The sequence below is a fragment of the Schistocerca gregaria genome, chromosome 4, assembly GCF_023897955.1.
Source record: "Schistocerca gregaria isolate iqSchGreg1 chromosome 4, iqSchGreg1.2, whole genome shotgun sequence".
Taxonomy (NCBI): Eukaryota; Metazoa; Arthropoda; class Insecta; order Orthoptera; family Acrididae; genus Schistocerca; species Schistocerca gregaria.
In genome coordinates, this window is record NC_064923.1 from 286445387 (window position 1) to 286459617 (window position 14231).

Here is a 14231-nt window from a genome sequence, read left to right on the forward strand (position 1 = left end):
TTGCCGGCCCCGGTGGCCGAGCGGTTCTAGGCGCTTCAGTCCGGAACCACGGGGCTGCTACGGTCGCAGGTTCGAATCCTGCCTCGGGCATGGATGTGTATGATGTCCTTAGGTTAGTTAGGTTTAAATAGTTCTAAGACTAGGGGACTGATGACCTCAGATGTTAAGTTCCATAATGCTTAGAGCCATTTGAATAACATTGGGGATAGACTACAAGTCTGTCTCACTCGCGTTTCAACCAGTACTTCCCTTCCATGGCTCTCGACTCACACGTGCCGTTTGGTTCCTGTACAACCTTACGCATTCTGTTTTATCCCCGCCACCCTCAGAATTTCAAAGTGTGTATTCCTGTCAACATTATCAACAACTGTCTGTAAATCTTCTAATATAAGTGGTAGGGTCAATGTTGCTTCGCATGTTTCTAAATTACTTCGGAACCCAAACCAATCTTCACCGAGGTCGGCTTCTACCAATTTTTCCCTTCTTCCGTTAATAGTTCTGTCAATATTTTGTAACCATAACGTATCAAACTGATGGCTCGCTAATATTCAGACTTGTACACACGTGCTCTTTCTTAAAATCTGAATTGTAGTAGTCTTCCGAAGGCTGAATATCTCATATATATTTCATATCAGGTGGAATAGTTCTACCATAGCTGTTTCTCCCAAGGATCTCAATAATTCCAATTCGACACAGGTCTTTCAGTCGTCTGTCAAATTCTTTTCTTGTATCATACATCCCATCTCATTTTCATCAACTTCCTTTTCCCTTCCTATATACTGTTTTTGTTCCCCTTGTGTAGATCTTCTATACATCTAAATCTAAATCCACATATAGTCTCCGCAAGCTGTTCTATGACGCATGGTGGAGGGCACCTTGTGCCACTATTAGTCATTTCCTTTCCTGTTCCAATAGCAAGCAGAGAGAGGGGAAAAAAAACATGTCACTTCAAGGTCACTCCCCAAGCGCTGTAGAGTTGGTAATATAACAAACAAGTGAGGGACACGAGGCGCCGCATCTTCTGAACCAATAACAGCACCGAATAAAAGCCGGTTTTGGGCGTCGACGCTACCACATTGCCGGCTTCCGGGTAAACATTGTCTGTTTAGGCTACGGCCACACGAGCGTTTTTTCCACGCGCGTTTCTGCCAGAATTCACGCGACCATTTAATGAGACCATATGCTGCAAAAAACCTTACGAATAAACAAAAAGTGTTTAACTACGGACTATCAAGAACACGACGTATTGTGGAATGTGCATTTGGCATTTTATCCAATAAATGGAGAATTTTCCATCGTCCAATCGATGTTAACGTGGATGTGGCGGATACTATTGTTCAAGCATGTTGTGTACTTCACAATTTTGTGAGACAACATGGTGGTTATAATTTTGAAGGCACACTTACTTGCACAATGGAAAGTATTCCGGCACATGGGACAAAAGAAGCTGTCAGTACCATGGCAAGATCATTATGCAAACTTCTTCGGATGAAGACTAATTTTTGTATTGGCTTGCTAACATTTTATTCATGTAAAAGTATCATTGTACACTGTTTATAGCAATTAATAAAATATTTACTGTCTGTAATTACCTAGATCTGATTTTTGCGTGTTATCCATTCCATCCAATTTTTTTCCCATAACGGCCGCCGTAACTGCTTGCCACGATTCTCTTTTTTTTTCTCTAATTTTGTATTCCGGATCCCTTGTATTGTACAGCCATTGATGTTTCTGCACTTCCGTAATAATGATTTCACTGTCCAGACGCTCCATTCTGGCACTTTATAAAATACAAGAAGACTGCTAAAATGACGACGAAGCGAGGACGGCAAAGTCTGTCCCTAAACTGAACAGCAGGCGGCCGAGCAGGGTTGCCAACCATAGAACTTTTTTCCTCGTACATAACCAACTAAAATCCCGTACTTTGGCTTTCAAACCATGTACATTTATCATGCATTTGACATGTTATAAAACCAAAAATAAGACATGTGTGGCTACTTCATTATGAAATACCTATTTTATAATATCGCACCACGCATTGTGAGACTGCATCTGTTCTTTATTATGAAGTGCCTATTGAAATAATACCGCTCCACGCATTGTTGCATATGTTGGCATCGCTACGATTTCAGTTCGGTAATTGTCGGTAAGCGTCGGATGAAAGGGCTGAGGTTCCGGATTCTGCCGCAGCGTGTCTCCCGCCCCTGTGGCCACCGCCCAGCGTGAGAAACACGCAGAACGAATGGACCCGAGAGCGTTCGCTCAGCGTGAACGCCGAAGTTTGCGGGCCCGCCCCGCGTCTTGCGAAAACGCCTCGTGTGGCCAGCCCCATTCAACACGCAGTGGTCTATAATGTCGGCGTGAACGCCTGCAGAAACACGCGTGAAAAAAAAAAAAAACGCCCGTGTCGTGTGGCCGTAGCCTTAGTGTGCGAACGCCTGATGTTGTGTTGCTTTACCGCCTCGACTACAGCTTTTGTTTGTTAAACAATGTCACCAAAACGATGTCGTTCACCAGGCGACAATCCGTTGCGCCGTGGAGTGCCATTAAATAGTCAGGCTTTGGAATTGCTACGGAGGACGCGTGAGTTTTACTAGCAAGAAAAAGAATTTGTTTCTGGTAGGCATGCGTCGATTCCTGCCGATAAAGTTTAAGAGCGTTCCTCGAAAACTCTAGGACTCAGTGAAAGAACAGTTATAAGGAAAGGGCTGCTACTTGAAGATGGTTCAAATGGCTCTGAGCACTATGGGACTCAACTGCTGTGGTCATCAGTCCCCTAGAACTTAGAACTATTTAAACCTAACTAACCTAAGGACATCACACACATCCATGCCCGAGGCAGGATTCGAACCTGCGAGCTACTTGAAGACTTACAAGACAGTGAAGTTAACTGTGTGGAATAAGGGCCCTGCGGGAGAAAGTGTGTTTTAACCCTCTAACGGTAAGATGAAGTTTCCTGACATAAACGGTAAGGTGGGGTTGGATCAGACCCCACCCTCCAAATGTCGATTTTTCGAGGTAAAATAAAAAATGAATATTGGAAGAAGTTTTATTATCAATTAAACACATATAATATTTCTTATAACAACAAGTTTTTTTAAATTTTTATAGTAAATAAGTAACAATATAAAGTACTTTGGAAAAAAAATTGGAACTTGATTACAAAAAATACCTTAATAGAAGTATTCTCTATAAAATTATTGAAAACATAGTAAAAATCAAAAGATTCAGTCATTAACTAGGAACTTGAGTGCTTTAGAAATTCTAAAGATAGGAACTAAGTGAGACACATCTCTTACTAATTGTAGAAAATAATTATAGTTTCAGCAGTTTCGAAACATAAAGGTCTCAGTAGTAAATGTCTTTGTAGATATAATGTAATAGGAACAAGTAATAAATGTATAATGTTATCCTGGAAACATACAGCCCTGAACACTTATATTTCGTGGAAAGACCACGAAGATAAGGTAAGAGAGATTAGGGCTCGTACAGAGGCATATTAGGCAGTCATATTTCCTTGTTCTGTTTGGGAGTGGAACAGGGAGAGAAGATGCTAGTTGTGGTACGAGGTACCCTCCGCCACGCACCGTATGGTGGATTGCGGAGTATGTATGGAGATGTAGATGGAAATACATATTTGGCACAATTTATCACATCTCAGTTTCTTTACAGCCAGGGCATATAATAACTTTATGCTCCTCACATATAGAACGATTACACTTACTACAAAAAGCATTTCCCTTCCTATCTTTTGATCTGTCGCAAAAATCTCATCTTCTTTTCTTTAGTGGCTGTGCTTGGGTAGGCTTGTCTAATTCGATTGGTTCTTTTTCTAAAAGTTTTCCAATAGACGAACGGAACTCACGGGGAAGATGTGTGTTATTCAACTTCTTTTCCATAAGAGGTTTTGTCAAAGAAAGCGCAAGATTTTTGAGAAATGATATTCACGCGTCATATGAAAAGCTGTCCATTTTGCTATTGCTTTTCTAGATGATAAAACTGTTTATAACAGCGATGTCTAAAATAGCATAAAAGTACGGCATGGGCCATCTTCTCGATTTTCATTTTGTGGTCCTACTGTGACAAAGAATACCTAATACATCGACCCCTTCTTTAGTTAGATTGTAGAACTCTTCATTTTCAGGCTTATTTGATTTTTCATTTATCTCTCCAGAGAAGTGCATAGACGATATCAGCAAAACTTTTTTATTTTTCTTTGGGGTAAATGACACCAAAGTTTTTTCGTCCTGATTCATAAATGTCGAAGAGCCTACTGGAGCGGAAAGCAGCATTGATGGTGATTTTGCGGTTTGTTCCTCCTCAATGCACCTACAAATGTGAGTTTCTTTTGGAGGAGGGCATCTGTCACCTCCAGTGAGGAGAACTAATTGTCCGGTGTAATGTTTCTATTAGAACCCCTGACAGATTCCGTCAGGCGCAAAACATACTGGTCAGGTAAAAGCAAATCTCCAAGTCTCCTCTTTATTCTGTTGTCCTTGCCAGTGTATCGAATGCCACTCAAAAAATAGAATGTCCTTGCGTCGCATAATAACATTATTTTCAACCCATATTTGTCGGGTTTCGATGGGGTATACGTTTTGAATGAACAGGCACCCCGAAAACTCAGTAGAGTCTAACCTACTGTGACATATTCAGATGGACTATAATTTTTTTCACTGATAGATTCAGATATGTCCCACACTTCTCTGAAAGCCGCAAGTTTGTCGTTGATTTTTCTGGCCTCTGGTGGCTTTATCATCGAATCGGAGGTTCTCTAGAAGAAATGCAAGCTTTTTCTTGCATATAGTGCAACGGAATACGGGAGGTCCATAGGTTGCTGAGAACACCTCTAATACACTGAGCATAGAATTTTTTAGGATACCACTCATGAAGAGAAGGCCCATCAACCCTTTTATTTCAACGCTCTCTGTTGGTGAATGAAACCACTAGATTTATCGATTTCAAGATTTGTGTACAAAATACTTTTTCTATAATTCTCGGATTTATAAATAATATAAATATTTCCAATTCACTAGTGACCCCCCTTGCTTCCCCACGTGGAACAGGGAGATGAGTAATAATATTTGACGCTGGTGTCCTAGAAAATTTTGAATGGATGGGTTTGTTGGTCCAAATTGTCTCTAAGTCTTTACCTAGCTCAAAATTTCTCTCATCATCTACATCTGACTGAGAATTATCAAACTCGACTGCTCCTGCCGCACAATTAAATACATCATCCTCGTCATCAGCATTAGATAATACATCATCCTTGGTTTCTGAACAGTTTTCTGCATCGATATTGTCGCCATCATCTGACTACGCCTACTGTCGGAGAAACTCGTTGTATATTTCCTCAGGAGTTCTAAGGAGCTGTTGTTGTTGTTGTTGTTGTCTTCAGTCCTGAGACTGGTTTGATGCAGCTCTCCATGCTACTCTATCCTGTGCAAGCTGCTTCATCTCCCAGTACCTACTGCAACCTACATCCTTCTAAATCTGCTTAGTGTACTCATCTCTCGGTCTCCCTCTACGATTTTTACCCTCCACGCTGCCCTCCAATGCTAAATTTGTGATCCCTTGATGCCTCAAAACATGTCCTACCAACCGATCCCTTCTTCTAGTCAAGTTGTGCCACAAACTTCTCTTCTCCCCAATCCTATTCAATACCTCCTCATTAGTTACGTGCTCTATCCACCTTATCTTCAGTATTCTTCTGTAGCACCACATTTCGAAAGCTTCTATTCTCTTCTTGTCCAAACTAGTTATCGTCCATGTTTCACTTCCATACATGGCTACACTCCAAACAAATACATTCAGAAACGACTTCCTGACACATAAATCGATATTCGATGTTAACAAATTTCTCTTCTTCAGAAACGCTTTCCTTGCCATTGCCAGTCTACATTTTATACCCTCTCTACTTCGACCATCATCAGTTATTTTACTTCCTAAATAGCAAAACTCCTTTACTACTTTAAGTGTCTCATTTCCTAATCTAATTCCCTCAGCATCACCCGATTTAATTTGACTACATTCCATTATTCTCGTTTTGCTTTTGTTAATGTTCATCTTATATCCTCCTTTCAAGACACTGTCCATTCCATTCAACTGCTCTTCCAAGTCCATTGCCGTCTCTGACAGAATTACAATGTCATCGGCGAACCTCAAAGTTTTTACTTCGTCTCCATGAATTTTAATACCTACTCCAAATTTTTCTTTTGTTTCCTTTACTGCTTGCTCAATATACAGATTGAATAACATCGGGGAGAGGCTACAACCCTGTCTCACTCCCTTCCCAACCACTGCTTCCCTTTCATGCCCCTCGACTCTTATGACTGCCATCTGGTTTCTATGTAAATTGTAAATAGCCTTTCCCTCCCTATATTTTACCTATGCTACCTTTAGAATTTGAAAGAGAGTATTCGAGTCAACATTGTCATAAGCTTTCTCTAAGTCTACAAATGCTAGATACGTACGTTTGCCTTTCCTTAATCTTTCATCTAAGGTTAAGTCGTAAGGTCAGTATTGCCTCACGTGTTCCAGTATTTCTACGGAATCCAAACTGATCTTCCCCGAGGTCGGCTTCTACTAGTATTTCCATTCGTCTGTAAAGAATTCGTGTTAGTATTTTGCAACTGTGGCTTATTAAACTGATTGTTCGGTAATTTTCGCATCTGTCAACATCTGCTTTCTTTGGGACTGGAATTATTATATTCATCTTGAAGTTTGAGGGTATTTCGCCTGTCTCATACAACATGCTCACCAGATGGTAGAGTTTTGTCAGGACTGGCTCTCCCAAGGCCGTCAGTAGTTCCAATGGAATGTTGTCTACTCCCAGGGCCTTGTTTCGACTAATGTCTTTCAGTGCTCTGTCAAACTCTTCACGCAGTATCGTATCTCCCATTTCGTCTTCATCTACATCCTCTTCCATTTCCATAATATTGTCCTCAAGTACATCGCCCTTCTATAAACCTTCTATATACTCCTTCCACCTTTCTGCCTTCCCTTCTTTGCTTAGAACTGGGCTGCCATCTGAGCTCTTGATATTCATACACGTGGTTCTCTTCTCTCCAAAGGTCTCTTTAATTTTCCTGTAGGCAGTATCTATCTTACCCCTAGTGAGATAAGCTTCTACATCCTTACATTTGTCCTCTAGCCATCCCTGTTTAGCCATTTTGCACTTCCTGTCGATCTCATTTTTGAGACGTTTGTATTCCTTTTTGCCTGCTTCATTTACTGCATTTTTATATTTTCTCCTTTCATCAATTAAATTCAATATTTCTTCTGTTACCCAAGGATTTCTAGCAGCCCTCGTCTTTGTACCTACTTTATCCTCTGCTGCCTTCACTACTACATCCCTCAGAGCTACCCATTCTTCTTCTACTGTATTTCTTTCCCCTATTCCTGTCAATTGTTCCCTTATGCTCTCCCTGAAACTCTGTACAACCTCTGGTTCTTTCAGTTTATCCAGGTCCCATCTCCTTAATTTCCCACATTTTTGCAGTTTCTTTAGTTTTAATCTACAGGTCATAACCAATAGATTGTGGTCAGAGTCCACATCTGCCCCTGGAAATGTCTTACAACTTAAAACCTGGTTCCTAAATCTCTGTCTTACCATTATATAATCTGTCTGATACCTTTTAGTATCTCCAGGGTTCTTCCACGTATACAACCTTCTTTCATGATTCTTAAACCAAGTGTTACCTATGACTAAGTTGTGCTCTGTACAAAATTCTACTAGGCGGCTTCCTCTTTCATTTCTTAGCCCCAATCCATATTCACCTACTATGTTTCCTTCTCTCCCTTCTCCTACACTCGAATTCCAGTCACCCATTACTATTAAATTTTCGTCTCCCTTCACTATCTGAATAATTTCTTTTATTTCATCGTACATTTCTTCAATTTCTTCATCATCTGCAGAGCTAGTTGGCATATAAACTTGTACTACTGTAGTAGACGTGGGCTTCGTATCTATCTTGGCCACAATAATGCGTTCACTATGCTGTTTGTAGTAGCTTACCCGCATTCCTATTTTCCTATTCATTATTAAACCTACTCCTGCATTACCCCTATTTGATTTTGTGTTTATAACCCTGTAGTCACCTGACCAGAAGTCTTGTTCCTCCTGCCACCGAACTTCACTAATTCCCACTATATCTAACTTTAACCTATCCATTTTCCTTTTTAAATTTTCTAACCTACCTGCCCGATTAAGGGATCTGACATTCCACGCTCCGATCCGTAGAACGCCAGTTTTCTTTCTCCTGATAACGACATCCTCCTGAGTAGTCCCCGCCCGGAGATCCGAATGGGGGACTATTTTACCTCCGGAATATTTTACCCAAGAGGATGCCATCATCATTTAATCATACAGTAAAGCTGCATGTCCTCGGGAAAAATTACGGCTGTAGTTTCCCCTTGCTTTCAGCCATTCGCAGTACCAGCACAGCAAGGCCGTTTTGGTTAATGTTGCAAGGCCAGATCAGTCAATCATCCAGACCGTTGCCCCTGCAACTACTGAAAAGGCTGCTGCCCCTCTTCAGGAACCACACGTTTGTCTGGCCTCTCAACAGATACCCCTCCGTTGTGGTTGCACCTACGGTACGGCCATCTGTATCGCTGAGGCACGCAAGCCTCCCCACCAACGGCAAGGTCCATGGTTCATGGGGGGGGGGGGGTCTAAGGAGCTAATGCGCCATTTTAGTAAGATACTAGAAGAGAAAACAAAACTTAGATGTAATATAAACATCAATATGGGTTTGAATCGTCCCCACAAAAGAAACTAATAAGTGTGACGTAAACAGTAAGGTGGGATCGGATCCAACCTGAGCGCAGGTAATGTAGGTTTCGGATAGAGAGGGTAGCTGCAGGCCAATCACCAGACTGACGTGGCCTCCTCAGCACTCTAGGGACGACTGGCTGGTAGGGTAGCTGGAACCACAGTGCTGTCAGAAAAGGGAATGGGGAGTTATAAACAAAGCAGACTCGCTGGGGTCGGATCCAACTCCAACCTTACCGTTAGAGGGTTAAGTACTCCGGGAAAGAAAAAAAAAAAAGCAGCATCGTCCTCTTGCAGATATTCTTTCCAATCCCATGCAACTCGTGGCACATATACGTATTCTATAAAAGGAAAGAATACCCCACAATAGTGAAGGTGCTAATTTCTTTAAAAGAAAGTGAACTTTTTTCAGGGGGGAAAACGTCACTTACGATGATATTCAAAAGTATGGGCTTCCGTTTTGAAATGTTGGATGGACGAAAACTGTTACTTGAAAAAGCACATGTCGTTGCAGCTCGTACCATTTTCTTACACATAATTGTAGGAAAGGACGGTCATATGGTTAGGCGAAACCTGGGTCCTTTCTCTCTACAATCGGGTAGGCTATGTATGTTTTGCTTATTTCTTTTTATTAGTGTGGATAGCATGTTTTAGGTATGCTTAGGTTTACAATATTATGCGACGTTTTACGTGCAGCTATTACGATAAAAATTTGGAACGACTTTTCATAGATAACGTCATTAATTCGGGTGTTTTTATTACCCGGTTTCACGCATTATCAAACGCTTAGTCTCCGTCGTCGTTCTCTCCATTGTTAGGAAAACGACAGTGTTGCGCTTAACGTATAAACGTTGACTGTAGCTTACAATTACAAAACGTATTTCGGAGTTATGGGCGTGTGGGACGGCACCTATTGCAACATGGCAACCGCAGTATAGCCAACCACACGCGAACTGTCAAGTGACATGTTTCACCGGCCCAGTTTTTTTTTTTGGTAAGTCTATATCCACCTTCAATCACTCAATGATGACACCTTCCCATACACTACAGTGTCACCAGCTAATAGCCCCAGATTGCTGCTCTCCCTAGCGTCAGATCACTTATGTGAAAAAGAGCCGTCCTATCACAGTTCACTGAGGCCTTCTGGACGGTACCATTGTCTATGATGAACAGTCGCTGTCCAGGACAACGTAATGGGACTTAAGAAGCCTTCGAGATGTTCACCTATCTGACAACATATTTCGTACACTCGGACCATCGATAGCAGTCTGCATGGAACACAAAGGCTTTCCGGAAATCTACGAATATGGAATTTGGCTGTTGTCCTTCACCCATAGTTCCCAGATGCTTTCTAAACCCATGCGAATTTGTGGACAAATGCAATAATATACTTATATACAGCACTTTTTCAAGAAGAATCCGTGAATGTAGCACCTACGTGCCCTGTTATTCTATTAACCTGTCGCTTCACCTTGTCAACGTTTTCCATACGCTCCTCTCGTCGCTGATTCTGCGGGGAATCTCCCCATTTCGTTCCTGTCCACCTAATTTTCAACATATTTCTGTAGCACAACATCTCAAATGCTTTAGTTCTCTGTCTTTCAGGTTTTTCCACAGTCCATGTTTCACTACAACGAAATTCTGTGCTCCAAACAAATTTCGACAGAAAATGTTTCCTCAAATTAAGCTATCGTTTGACACCAGTAGATTCCTTTTGGCCACGAATGCCTTCTTTCTCTGTCTACTTCAACTTCGTCTACTTCTTGGTCTCCTATTTTGATGTTAAGTTTATCACTAACCTTATATCTCCTACTCCTATTCACTTTCTTCGGTTTACCCTCAATCCATATTCTGTACTCACTGGACTGTTATACCATTCAAAAGATCCTGTAATTCTTCTTCGCTTTCATTGAATGAGGCCATGTCATCAGTGAATCTTATCGTCGATGTCCTTTCACTCTGAGTTTTAATGTCTTTCTTAAACCTCTCCTTTCTTTCCGTCATTGTTTTTGCGATGCAGGTATTGAACACTAGCTTTACCTGCGGCTGCGTTGGCATATCATTAGTTTTGCTGTGATGAATGATTGATGAGTAAGTAAGCTACTGTACATGCAATAACGTCAGCTGCCATCACGAGTCTGCCTGTTAGTGTAAGCAAAGGTTGTGATGTGCGCCCCACCCTATCCCCTCCCACGCTGCTCCAACGCACGATGCGTCTGCACACGCGACTTCGGCAGTTTCGCTGCCAAGCAGCGCATACGGAAGAGCATAGGCAGAAGTGAGCACCACTGCATTGTGTTATTGAAGCAGCTATACATTATACTTTGTGTACAGTAGTCCGTCCGAATAGCTGAACGGTCAGCGCGTTGGAAGGCCACGCACGAGGGGCCGGATTCGATTCCCGGCTGGGGCGTTGTGCTGTTCTCATCATCAGTTCAGCCACATCGTCGACACGCAAGTCGCCCATTGTGGCGCCGCAGTCAATAAGACTCGCACTTGGCAGCCGAACTTCCCGCCGGGAACTTCCGCCCAGTGGCGCCATACGATCATTTCCCTTTTGTATACAGTATACAACAAATACAGACAAATGGAAAAATTGGTAGAAGCCGACCTCGGGGAAGATCAGTTTGGATTCCGTAGAAATGTTGGAACACGTGAGGCAGTACTGACCTTACGACTTGTCTTAGAAGAAAGATTAAGGCAAGGCAAACCTACGTTTCTAGCATTTGTAGACTTAGAGAAAGCTTTTGACAATGTTGACTGGAATACTCTCTTTCAAATTCTAAAGGTAGCAGGGGTAAAATACAGGGAGGGAAAGGCTATTTACAATTTGTACAGAAACCAGATGGCAGTTATAAGAGTCGAGAGACATGAAAGTGAAGCAGAGGTGGGGAAGGGAGTGAGACAGGTTGTAGCCTGTCCCCGATGTTATTCAATCTGTATATTGAGCAAGGAGTAAAGGAAACAAAAGAAAAATTTGGAGCAGGTATTAAAGTCCATGGAGGAGAAATAAAAATTTTGAGGTTCGCCGATGACATTGTAATTTTGTCAGAGACAGCAAAGGACTTGTTAGAGCAGTTGAACGGAATGGACAGTGTCTTGAAAGGAGAATATAAGATGAACATCAACAAAACCGAAACGAGGATAAATGAATGTAGTCGAATTATGTCGGGTGATGCTGAGGGCATTTGATTAGGAAATGAGACACTTAAAGTAGTAAAGGTATTTTGCTATTTGGGGAGCAAAATAACTGATGATGGTCGAAGTAGAGAGGATATAAAATGTAGATTGGCAATGGCAAGGAAAGCGTTTCTGAAGAAGAGAAATTTGTTAACATCGAGTATAGATGTAATTGTCAGGAAGTCGTTTCTGAAAGTATTTGTATGGAGTGTAGCCATGTATGAAACTGAAACGTGGACGATAAATAGTTTGGACAAGAAGAGAATAGAAGCTTTTGAAATGTGGTGCTACAGAGAATGCTGAAGATTAGATGGGTAGATCACATAACTAATGAGGAGGTTTTGAATAGGATTGGGGAGAAGTTTGTGGCACAACTTGACGAGAAGAAGGGACCGGTTGGTAGGACATGTTCTGAGGCATCAATGGATCACACATTTAGCATTGGAGGGCAGCGTGGAGGGTGAAAATGGTAGAGGGAGACCAAGAGATGAATACACTAAGCAGATTCAGAAGGATGTAGGTTGCAGTAAGTACTGGGAGATGAAGAAGCTTGCACAGGATAGAGTAGCATGGAGAGCTGCATCAAACCAGTCTCAGGACTGAAGACAACAACAACAACAACCTCGTATTCTTAGGAGTCACCTTATTTTCCAAACTAGCCTGAGTTCTTCCTCATAGATGAAGCAAAAATGGCTCTGAGCTCTATGGGACTTAACATCTGAGGTCATTAGTCGGCTAGAACTTAGGACTACTTAAACCTAACTAACCTAAGGTTATCACACACATCCATGCCCGAGGTAGGATTCGAACCTGCTACCGTAGCGGTCGCGCGGTTCCAGACTGAAGCGCATAGAACCGCTCAGCCACAACGGCCGGCATGGATGAAGCTAAAGCTATTTCTATACCGAATGTCATCGAAATCTGTTCAGCAGCTTGGTTGTGAAGACATAACAGACAGAGTTATATTTCCGTTAATAATATTAGCATTGATATAACTTTCAATTACATTTTTTCTGTGATCCGATTTTAATGAAATAAAGCCTACAAGGTGTCCCAGGCTACAGCCAAGTCACCTGTGAAAACAACATGAAAGAAAATAGCGTGTTAAAAAATGGTTCAAAAGGCTCTGAGCACTATGGGACTTAACATCTGTGGTCATCAGTCCCCTAGATCTTAGAACTACTTAAACCTAACTAAACTAAGGACATCACACACATCCATGCCCGAGGCAGGATTCGAACCTACGACCGTAGCAGTCGCGCGGTTCCGGACTGAGCACCTAGAACCGCTAGAGCGCGTTAAAAACAGGCAAACAGACAAACAGACAAATACGTTGGTTTTAGATAAAACTGGAAATCACGATATCCGATTTCAAATAAATAAAGCCTATACGGTGCCCGAAGCTTTACTCATATTACCTGTGAAAACCCCATGAAAATTCGCCTAGCAGTTTTGGATAAGAGTGTTCAAGCAGACAGACATGAGAGTTTTGCAGATTTATTGTTGGTATAGATGAGATACCGATGTCAAATGTAGCTTGTGCAATACGACTTGCTTGAGATTTGTTGACAAACTAATGTCCTTCTGTTGCAGCCGCTTAAACTCAGCTATTGCTGCTGTCGAGCCACTAGGATTCACGACTGGGTGCAGTGAGTCTGTTCCAAACGACTGTCGTCATTTGCGAACGAGAAGATATCGTGTGAATAATATTTGGCAATTGTATTTTGTGTATTAACGTAAGTAGAAGCGTATGTTTCGTGTGGAGAATAAAGTAAATTTTGAAGTGCGTCCACTAGCACCTTCATTCTCATTTTTTATAGTAACAAGTAATAAGTGGACAACTCTTCAGACTCCGCGCGCGCGTGGTGTGTGTGTGTGTGTGTGTGTGTGTGTGTGTGTGTGTGTGTGTTTAAGACAATCAAATACCTCAACAATTTCTTCCACCTTACTGTGAGAGAAGCCTTTTCTTTTTCATTATATATCAAATCTCGAGTGAAGCCATGACGAAACCGTGGTCTGGAATTCATAATAACATCTCGAACAGCCTTGTGGCTTTTTTTTCTTCTAACAAATACGACGGGAAAATTTCAGAAGTCACAGCCTTGTGGCTGTTCGCTATATTGAAAATTATTGGTAACCTAGGGCATGAATACTTCGCAAGACCGAAAACAATCTCTGCGTCTTGAAATTCTAATAACAGAATATTTTGCACACATGAACTAATTTAAACTTCAAATATGCAGGGAGCCTCATCAGTATTAGAATATGACACACC

At 41.7% G+C, this 14231-nt stretch overlaps 1 protein-coding gene across 1 annotated transcript in view; it reads left to right on the top strand.

Annotated features, from left to right (window-relative positions):
* Positions 1-13754, top strand: part of LOC126267945 (keratin-associated protein 10-8-like) — a 63549-nt gene extending 49795 nt beyond the window's left edge. The window contains exon 3 of the mRNA XM_049973260.1: positions 13550-13754. Within this exon, the coding sequence (XP_049829217.1) occupies positions 13550-13609 (60 nt within the window). The 3' untranslated portion in view covers positions 13610-13754. The remainder of the gene's footprint in view (positions 1-13549) is intronic.
* Positions 13755-14231: the final 477 nt, after the last annotated feature.